The sequence below is a fragment of the Lolium perenne genome, chromosome 7 (assembly GCF_019359855.2).
Source record: "Lolium perenne isolate Kyuss_39 chromosome 7, Kyuss_2.0, whole genome shotgun sequence".
In the NCBI taxonomy this organism is placed as follows: Eukaryota; Viridiplantae; Streptophyta; class Magnoliopsida; order Poales; family Poaceae; genus Lolium; species Lolium perenne.
In genome coordinates this window covers 318,318,980-318,329,571 of record NC_067250.2, presented here as the reverse complement: position 1 = coordinate 318,329,571, position 10,592 = coordinate 318,318,980, and the positions used below count along the sequence as shown (strand labels likewise).

General features: G+C 48.8%; 1 protein-coding gene and 1 non-coding gene across 2 annotated transcripts; both read left to right on the top strand.

Moving 5' to 3' along the window:
- Positions 1 to 4,833: 4,833 nt before the first annotated feature.
- On the top strand, positions 4,834 to 7,197 carry LOC127317193 (receptor-like serine/threonine-protein kinase At2g45590). Its single transcript, XM_051347715.2, has one exon. It carries the CDS (start codon positions 4,978 to 4,980, stop codon positions 6,991 to 6,993), a length of 2,016 nt encoding a protein of 671 aa, XP_051203675.1. The 5' UTR covers positions 4,834 to 4,977; the 3' UTR covers positions 6,994 to 7,197.
- A 2,528-nt stretch (positions 7,198 to 9,725) lies between these two features.
- LOC127318188 (U2 spliceosomal RNA) lies at positions 9,726 to 9,921 on the top strand. Its single transcript, XR_007861743.1, has one exon. It is a non-coding gene; the product is annotated as a U2 spliceosomal RNA (small nuclear RNA).
- Positions 9,922 to 10,592: the final 671 nt, after the last annotated feature.

Here is a 10,592-nt window from a genome sequence, read left to right as displayed (position 1 = left end):
AATTCGAAAAAAAAGCCAAAAACCCCAAAATTTCATCCCCACCCCCTATAAATACCCCCATATGGTTTCACTCATTCCACACCTCACTTCATCTCCTCCACTCTCCATTTCCACTCCTCTCAACGCCATGCCTTCGTCTAGCAGCAGTTCGAGCGACGGAATGGAGGGTGATATGATCGGTGCATTCCAGGCGGAGTATGAGGAGGCGATGCTCAACCTCGAGGCGGAGCCAAGACGGTCGCGACGCCATCGAGAGTTCATCAGGCGTGATCGTCTGGGTGCCCACGATCGGCTCTACGACGACTACTTCGCCGACAATTGTGCTTATCCTCCGAGCTTCTTTCGGCGAAGGTATCGGATGAGGCGATCCCTTTTTCTACGCATTGTGGATAGATTGGGTGAATACTCTCTGTATTTCACCCAAAAAGTTGATGCTCTCAACCGTGCTGGTTTTTCTCCCCTACAAAAGTGTACTGCGGCTTTGCGTTTATTAGCTTATGGAGCCGCTGCAGATACGATAGATGAGTGGCTTAAGTTAGCTAGACAAACTTCATCAGATTGTCCAGATAGATTCTGTGAAGGCATCATTCACTGTTACGGGGAAGAGTTTTGCCGTCGACCAACTGTCGCGGATACTCAGCGTCTGTTAGCGAAAGCCGAGGAGCGTGGCTTTCCAGGCATGTTAGGGAGCATCGATTGCATGCATTGGCAGTGGAGGAACTGCCCAGTGGCGCATGCCGGTCAATTCACAAGGGGAGACATCAAACACCCTACCATAATCTTAGAAGTCGTTGCGTCGTATGATCGTTGGATCTGGCATGCCCTTTTTTGGAGTGGCCGGGTCCAACAACGACATCAATGTACTCAATCAGTCGCCGTTTTTCACTGATGTGCTTAGGGGAGAAGCACCCATAGTGAACTTCACGGTGAATGGACACGAGTACAACTGGGGTTAGTACCTTGCCGACGGCATCTACCCCTCCTGGCCGGTGTTCATGAAAGGTGTTACTCTTCCACAAAGTGAAAAGCATCGACTGTTCACTGCTGCTCAATCAGCTTGGCGCAAAGATGTCGAGTGTGCCTTTGGAGTGTTGAAGGCTAGGTTCAACATTCTAGCAGTTCCGGGACGCTCCTACTCGAGGCGTACTCTTGGGTTGATCATGCGTGCATGTGTCATTCTGCACAACATGATCATCGACGATGAGCGTGATACAAATTTGGAGGACATCTATGAGACAGTTGATTCCAATGTCGGCCCTGCGATACACAACAATGCACCACCAAGCCTAGCAGCCAGGATTCAGATGGACAACGAAATGAGGGACTCACCGATGTATACACAGCTGCAGCATGATTTGATTGAGCATGTGTGGGCTAATGCCTAGATTATGTAATTTTTTTAAATTTTTATGTAATTTTTTTTATAATGTAATCGGTAACAATTTTAGTTGAATAAAATAATTTTTTTGCATTATTTTGAATGTTTTAATCTGAAAAAGAAATGCTGATGTCGAGGAGAGAGAAAATCTGATGTGGAGGAGAGAGAAGTGAGAGCTGGCACTATAACCTGTGCACTGGCATCGTGGGGTGAGAGTGGGGTGAGAGTGAGGGTAAAAACTGACGTGGCGAGGCTATAACCTGTGATGCATTGGTACTAGCCTTAATAACCATTTCATGTCGGCAGTCCCTCCACCTACGCACGCGGGATTTCATCCACTTCGCTTCCATCCCACGCGCTCGCGTCGATCTTTGACTGACCAGGTACATACGATGGGCAACGTATTTTCTTCATGTTTTCCGTGGATCTACGGCTCGCTCATGTGTGTTCTCGTCTCCTTTTATAGATTGCATTTTCCTTCCATGTGCCAGAGGAATTAGTCCGCGACGATACTTGTTCACGACTAACCATGCCGCGAGCCGTCGTCTGCACGTGAACCTGCAAATCTTGCATTAGATTTTCCATTAAATTAGATCTCGGCTTGTAGTAGTTTTCAAATGGCACCTTCTGGAATTCGGCCCACCTGCTTCTGGACCATCTCCCGACCTGCCTTGATTAAGCAAGTGCACAACGTATTCTTTTTTATTTTTTATTTTTTTGAACTGGGAAATTTATTGATCAACAACATTTTACAGATACAAGTCTGATCGGCAAGAGCGCCTGATCTGAGAGAGCCTCCCTTACTGGACATATGCTAGAAGTTGACGAAATACAAAGGCACCTAAAAGTGCAACTCCTGTTAAGAAGCCTGAGAGCTAGCTTAGAAAGAAAATCTGCTTTAAAATTGAAGTGCCTAGCAACATGGAAAATGTTGTGATGATCAAAGGCCTGGTTGCTGAAAATGGACGCCAAAAGTGGGGCAATCTCCCAGTGCCCAGGATCATCGATGACATTGTTGGTTGCCGCTGCTCTGGAAAGAACCTTATTATCTGTGAACATGCCTGTTATCTGAATATTTAGATGCTCTGAAACTTTAACTCCTAGCAGTAAGGCAAAAGCTTCAGCTTGAAGTGCTGAAGAAACTGGTGGGGAAATTGCGGCAATGTGTACTTCCCTGCAATGCGAACTTCCAACATTTTTTATGAACACGCCCAGGCCAGCTGGAGCTAGCTGTTGTCCCGGATCCGGCTTCCAAGCTACATCTGAGAAAATGACAGAACCTGAAAAAATAGACAGGTTGTGGATAAACGCTCCTGGCTGTAGACAATTTCCCGGCTGACTGTGAAGATCTGGTTTTGGTGATGGAAATGTGTGGATCATCATGTCTGGATGTTTCATCAAGGCTCCCTGTAAAATGGCATTTGCAGCAGCGAAAACTCCACATGGTTTATTTACTTTCCTACCAAAAATAACATCATTTCTAGATTTCCAAAGGCACCACAAGAAAGTGTAAACTTTAGCTACTGTTGCATGTGGATGTCCAGAGGAAATGATAGCATGCACGATTGATAGAATAGAATGATTATCTGTAACATAAATTTCTGTCCTAATAAACCAAGGGAAGCTGAACCAAGCTGCTTTGGCGAAGGGGCATAAGAAGAATAAGTGCACCTCGTCCTCCTCCAGGCCGCATCTGGAGCATTCTTTATCAATATGATTAGAGAACCTACCTGCACGCTTACCGGTGGGAAGAGCTCGTCGCAATAGTCTCCAAGCAAAAGTTTGAACTCTTGGTGCTAATTCCTTGTCCTTCCATGCATGAATGAGCAAGTTTTTGACTTGGGGTGGTACCTCCTTAGGCTGTTGACTTGCTGGCAGTACCATATTGTTCCTGCAATGCTTATAAGCACTCTTTGATGACCATTTTCCTGCAGGGGTTAGTGTCCAACAAAGGTTATCTTGTCCAGACGCTTTTATAATTGGAGTGGAAATAATTTGCTCGGCTGTTTGAGGCTCAAAAAGGCTTTGGATGAGATTGACATTCCAAAGGTTTTGATTTGGTATCCAAAGATCTCTGATGACAGCCGGGTAAGTAAAAGGATGTGGCTGGATGATCAAGTTGTCATGGATTTCTTTCCATCCAGAGAACCAAGGAGAGCTCCAAACGGAGGCACAGTGCACAACGTATTCGTGTTGCTATTACCGGTAGAGTAGCAGCACATGAACCGAAGCATGGTCAGTTGGTCACCCTCTTGCAATCTACTGGTAGTATGGGTGGAAGATTTTCTTCTGTTCCTTGTTGCCGCGGAGGTGTTACTTTGGAGATACTTGGAGCACATAGTTGCTTTGGCTCCTAGCTCAAATGTTTTCGGTAGTATTTAAAGGAAACTCAAAAATAGAATTTTACAGTTTAATTTTTGTGTGTGGATGCACACACATATTATCTACACATATGCAAAGTTTTGCTAGATAATTCCATGTTTTATTGTAGGATACAAAAAATAACAAAATCTTGACTTCGAAAAAAGATTAAAAAAAACTATTTTTTCCCTTCCAACATTTCTTCTTTTTTGTGTAGATCACATCTGAAAAGATACTTCATTGAAAAGCTGGGTGTACATACCAGAAATGTATATCTACTGAGAGGGGGAAGAAACCCTGGCCTATGTTAGAAAAGCGGCCTTCGACGTAGGTTTTCGAGGACACGCACCCTTGAACCTAGGTTAAAAATGGAGAAAATTGGCACAAACTTGGAGATTGAGCACAAATGCTTACATTGCACGACGCCCCTTGTGTCGGCACCCAAAATGGTAATATCTCGATTCTTTTTCAAATCCTTTTCATATTGGGCTGAACTTTGAAGTTTGGGTCAAACATGTTCATTCTCACGAACTTGGATAGTTGGACGCGAACAAGCCACCCTTATCATATTGGCGATGTCCCGGTTTAGAGGCCGTACTAATTAATATGCCTAGAAAGTGCCCATGGTGATAGAGCTGACTAATATACCAAATGTGATTGAATTGCATTGTACGAGCATTGTTTAGCATTGTTGGCACAAAGGAATGTTCATTTTTGTTGTTGGACAGTTAGCGCCTCTTTTGTGTGTGTGTCATTGACAATTTTCTATTCACGATCACAGTATGTGTGGTGGGAAGAAATAAAAGTCTAGCCAACCTCATAATAATCATGAGAAGAGTACGCGAGAAACAATAAAAGCTCAAATTCGACTATGCTGATAATCACATTTTTTTCAAAGAGCAAATGGAGCGTTTTTTTTCGAAATTCAAGATCATCTTTGCCATTACAAACTGGGCCATAGACGTATGTGGGCCGTTATCCCGTCAGTGGGCATTTTCCACAGGCCCCCATGCGACCGGTCGAAGCTCACAGAGAGAAGCCAGCTCGAGCCAGGTCGTCCTCCTCCTCCACTCTCCTTCCGTTCCGCCCGTCACCGCTGGTAGCTGAGACTGACAGCTCATCTGCATCCAAAGACTTCTTCCCCCAATAAAAAAATTCGGCCGATCGAAGACTTCGCGAGCTCCACCACTGGCGCTCATGGTGGAAGAAAGCCAATCCGCTTTACGCCATCGCCCCCGATGCCCTCCCGCCAGCTGCCGCCTCCCCCCTCCCCCTCCCCATCCTCCTACCCCGCCCCCCTCCACCACCACCGCCACCTCCGCCGTCTCCCCCCCACCGCCCTCGTCCTCGCCGCCGCCGCGGGCGCGCTTCTCGCGGCGCTGATGGCGCTGGCGCTGCTGCTGCTCTGGTTCCGCCGCCGCCGGCACCGCCGCGCGGCGGCCGCGGCGGACGCAAAGGAGGCGGCTTTGGAGCGCCTGTCGTACCGCAAGCTGCGGCGCGCCACGGGGGCCTTCGCGCCGGCGGGCAAGCTCGGGCAGGGCGGCTTCGGCCCCGTCTTCCGCGGCGCGCTCCCGCCCCCACGCCGCGGCGCCGGGTGCGGCCGCCCCGTCGCCGTCAAGGTCATGGACGCCGCCGGGTCGCTCCAGGGCGAGCGCGAGTTCCACAACGAGATCGCCGTCGCCACCCACCTCCTCCGCGCCGCCCCCGCCTCCGTCGCCCCCGCTTCCCCCTCCATCCTCCTCCCGTTCGCCTACTCGACCCCGCGGCGGGGCGAGGGGCGCGCGCGCGGGCGCCGGATGATGCTGGTCTACGACCTCATGCCCAACGGGTCCCTGCAGGACGCGCTGCTGGGCCGCCGCTGCCCGGAGCTGGTGGCGGAGTGGCCGCGCCGCCTCGCCGTGGCGCGCGACGTCGCCGCCGCGCTCCACTACCTCCACGCCGTGCTCGACCCGCCCGTCGTGCACGGCGACGTCAAGCCCAGCAACGTCCTGCTCGACGCCGGCCTCCGCGCCCGCCTCGCCGACTTCGGCCTCGCGCGCGTCAACTCCGTTGACCCCGACCCCGCCGACAACGACAAGCTCGAGAGCGGCGCCATCGCCGAAGCGGCCGACGACCCGACAACTGCTCTCGATGACGACGTCGTCTCCGTCCTGGCCGAGAGCACCGTCGACGCGGAAGGGAATGTGGCCCCCAAGTCGCCGGACGACGACGTCGAGGCCGGGTTCACGTTGCCGTCGCCGACGGACGCCGCGTCCACCTCCGGGTTCGACCAAACCAGCGTTGACAGTGGCGTGAACGGCCGCGGTTCGCGCGCCGGCCGCGCCGCCTCCGGGAGCGACTGGTGGTGGCGGCAGGACAATGGCGGCAACAGCCACGGCGTCAAGGACTACGTGGTGGAGTGGATAAGGTCGGAGATCAAGAAGGAGCGGCCCAAGAATGATTGGATCGCGGAGGCAGCCGCGGCCAACCCGGGCGCGGACAGGAAGAAGCAGAAGCGGAGGGCGCGCGAGTGGTGGCGCGAGGAGTACACCGACGAGCTTGCCAAGAAGCAGAAGCGCCGGGCGCTTGCCAAGTCGAGGAGCGAGCAGGCCGGGCTGCAATGGTGGGAGCGTGATATCGACGACGACTTGGATGGGAAGGCGCGGTCCAAGTGGAGCATGGTGAAGAGCTGGAGCCGAAGAAGCAGCAGCAGCGCTGGCAATGCCAATGCCAATGCCAACGGGAGCATCAACTGGTGGGTCAATGGTGCGAGAAGCAGCCGCGATTGGGCGAGCGGGGATTTCGTGCCCAAGAGCAGCGGCGCGGTAAGCAGCACGCCAAGCATGCGTGGCACCGTCTGCTATGTGGCTCCGGAGTACGGCGGCGGCGGTCCTCTGTCTGAGAGGTGTGACATCTATAGCTATGGTGTCCTGCTACTAGTTCTCATCTCTGGCCGCCGGCCATTGCAAATGTCGGCCTCGCCCATGTCGGAGATCGAGAAGGCAAGCCTCATATCATGGGCGAAGCACCTTGCACGTGTGAGCCGCTTAACTGATCTTGTCGATCCGGCATTGAAAGATGTTAATCTTGAGGAGGCACTGCTCTGCATCACCGTCGCACTCCTCTGCATACAGAGGTCTCCTGCTCGTCGGCCATCAAGCGAAGAGCTGCTCCGATTGCTTTCCGGTGAGGGAGAGCCACCTCACCTCCCGCTGGAGTTCTCGCCTTCCCCACCTGGTGGGTTCCCTTACAAATCCAGGAAGAAAGTTCGGTGAGTTTGTTTAGGTTCTTGCTTAGATGCAAAGTTGTGTTAACCACCTAACCTTGTAGGCTTGTACCTTCAAACTATATGTTTATCTTTTTGTCCGCTACGCTTTCTAGCTTATGTCTTTCTTACTCACTAATAATTGTGTAAAAAGCTCCGTAGAGGGAAAAAAAGAGGCAATGCCAATCTTGATTCACGTTTGACAAGAACTGTATCCAGTCTTATTACTCACATGCGCAATCATCGGCTTGCTCATGCATGATTTAGTAGTACTGAAGAGATGACATGAGGAACCCTGGGGTGTGGGATTCTGCCTTTTGTGCCGGTGCACATCACTTTTGGGCAAGAATAGAAGGTAGTGCTTTACAGGGGCCCTGGAACCTGGTATTTTTTCCCCTCTTCCTCTCCTGGGACAAATCTTGTGTTGGACTACTGTGTGGTGCACATAGTCAACTTTTTGATGATGGGTCCAAGCTTTTGATGTTGGTATGTGCTTTTCTGCTCCTTTTTGCATCGAGGTGGCATTCTCACTTTTCAGTGCCTAGTCCATTCTGCCGGGGTTTTGCTACTGCTGGTTTAGAATCTCAGGGTCAACCGGGCCATTATTCTCTGTTGAAAGGCTTCCTTGGAGTGGCCCCGTCACTCAGCTGGTCTTTCTAATGTGCTCCATTTTGACACACTGGACTGGCACATGTTGGCATACATTGCTTAGGAGTTGGTTGTCCCGAGCTTGACTCTGATAATCTTCAGTGGAGTCTGCGTTGTTTGTTGTGAGTGGTAGGAAGCCTGTCAAAATTGGGGCAGTGGAAAGTTTCTAGACTTGTCAATAGCCTGTAGTTTTTGCTCAAGAAAATGGTAATAGGCCAGGAATGCCTTTACATAAAGTACTGATAGCTAAAAACCACCCGATTTGCTGTTATGCTTATTTCTTGATACACAAAAAAGTAGCCTACTATCTTCTTCAAGTTACTTCATTGTGTTCACTTTTTCACCCAACTAGTTTACATTGTTTTTGAATGCAACATCCCAGGAAATCCACAAAGAGCAAAGATAGCAATTCCGCATCTGTTTGATTATTTATAAATCATTTGATCCTCCTCTTCCTTTTATGAGACCAGCATGCTCATTGTTAGTTGGCAACTCAGTATATACATATAATCAGTACAATCCTTGCTGACTCTTATTATATGTATATAAGTACCTGGAAGGGCGTTCCATCGGCTTGAGAATGACCTTGCTGGGCAGTTCTCAACTGCTAAGAAAACTTTAAGGGCAAGTCTTATGCACCTCATCAGCCCTGGATCTTCTTAGATTGGTTGCTCTACCTTAATGAAAAATCTGGGGTGGAGTCCCCCCATCTGGCCTTGTTATTTTTTTTAGATTGCTTGCTCATTGTTATTACCTGTTTACCAGCCACACTTTGTGCTGAAAGCGACACCTTATAAGACCTCAGCTTTTAGCAACAGAGGACTTTTATCTCATTGGTTCAGGCCAAAAGGTAAACTTCACGCTTAGCCTGTTGCTATCCAACCGAGGATTATATATCGTTAGTGGACCCTGGAAGCAACGCTGTTTGCTGACCTTGTAAGGCGGTTTACATCATAAAAACGTTAGGTCAGCATCCCGTCCACGTTGGGTATTTGACCTTCGCAGATCTCTTTGTCCAGCCACCGTGCACCTGTTCTTTGACTGGGTATGTAAGACGATGGATTTAGTGGTTTCTTCTACAATCCACCATCTCTTTTATCATATGTAAATCAAACTTTGGAAGTGGCATAGAAAAAATAGGCATATTTGATCCTCCTGTTCCGCAACCAGCATGCTCATAGTTTGTTTCCAGCTCAGTATATACATATAATTCCATCTATTTGAGAATGACCTTAGGTATCAAGTGCTAAGAGAACTTAAAGAGCAAGTCTGTGGGGTACCTATTCTTGTTGCACCTCATGAATCATCAGCTCTTGATGGCTGGATCTTCCCAGATATGCTTGCTCATTGTTATTGCCCGTTTACCAGACACACTTTGTGTCTTTTTGTGATGACAGCGATACCTTATGAGACGTCAGCTTAGCAAAGGAGACTTCAAAAAAAAACTTGAACAGAGGACTTTTACCTCATTGGCCCGCGCCAAAAGTCGAACTTCAGTGTGGTCTGTAGCTATCAAACCATAGATTATCATTAGTGGACTGTGGACGCAACGCTGTTTACGACTTCGTAAGACCATTCACATCAGGAAAACGATACGCCGACATCCCGTCGACGGTAGGTACTGTATGTAAGACGGTTTTCTTTTGTCCATCCAGCATGCATCTTCTCTTTGACCGCACATGTGAGTAAGATGGATTTATTTGCTACTTGATGGTACTCTAGTTTTCTCCAGGTTTTGTTTGGACCTTAGATTCTTCCATGTGCCAGAGGAATCAGTGCTGTTACTTGTTTATTTTCAACAAGGAGTCGTTGGCACGTGAAGCTGCAAATCTCGCACCAGAATTTTACCGTTTGAGTCTTAGCTTGCTGTTTGAAAATAAATTGCTCGAATTCGTGCATTGTCTTCTTTTTTCCTTCTTTGAACTGGGCCGTGCGTCGCTGCCTTGCTGATGGGCTTCAGGAAGGCCCGAAACGGTAGGTGACGAACGGAGGCATCTTCGGTCTGCTTGTTCGAATAGTCCCATATCGCTCGGACGATCGAGCGAAGGCGGTTCGTGGAGAAATAAAAAGAGACGCAGGGGCACCGGACAACTCATACCTTTCTCGGCCTCTGGCTAAGATCAAGTGTAGTATCTGTTCTTATCAGTTTAATATCTGATATGTGATCCTACGGGTTCACATGATATATTAAATTAATTTTTTCTGGGGAAGGGACAGCCTCAGTAGCTCGCTGCTGGGCTCCTAGGGTCGACTGAGCATTGCACTACTGCTCTCGCTTGGCGCACCCCAACCAAAACAATAGAAAAAAAAGGTCTAATGCCATGGTAGAGCCATGACAAGATTACTGACCCTAATATCTGGTCATCAAGGTGTAAAAATAGAGACACTTGTTTTAGTGCAGCAGTTCTTTCCCAAAAAACCCCTGTGATAGGTCGGTCAGGGTCTTCTTGCTTCACAAAGGACTCTCCTAACTAACATTACTAGATGAGCGAAGAAAGCGGGTGCTTGGTAGTTTCTAGCACAAAATTTGTGGCCCAAAAATGGTGCACATTCCTCTGGAAAAAAATTGGTGCACATTAAAAGGAAGCAGCGGCGGATAAATGATAAAATTTGAGGGTCGGCTCAAAAAAGTAAGAACATAGTTTCACACCATTTAAATTCACACGCCAGTGAACTTGTTCTTTAAAAGCTCTTCCATCATCTGTAAAACTAGTTGCTTGTTGGTTGTGAACCTAGCTCGCTGGTCACTGGTCATGGATTCATATTAGCTTCATTTTAAGAGTTCTTTCCTCCCCACTGATGAAACTTTGATTTCTGATCATCAACCATGGTAGATGCATACATATTTGATGTTTTCTTCGCAAAAATGGAGGGTAGGCTCGAGCCTATGGAAGCCTGCCTGGTAAATTCGCTCGTGAAGGGAAGCAAAAGTTTTTTTGGAATCACACATGAAAAGTCATG

Coding starts and splice junctions, on each gene's coding strand:
- LOC127317193 (XM_051347715.2), top strand. CDS start 4,978: ATGCCCTCCCGCCAGCTGCCGCCTCCCCCCTCCCCCTCCCCATCCTCC.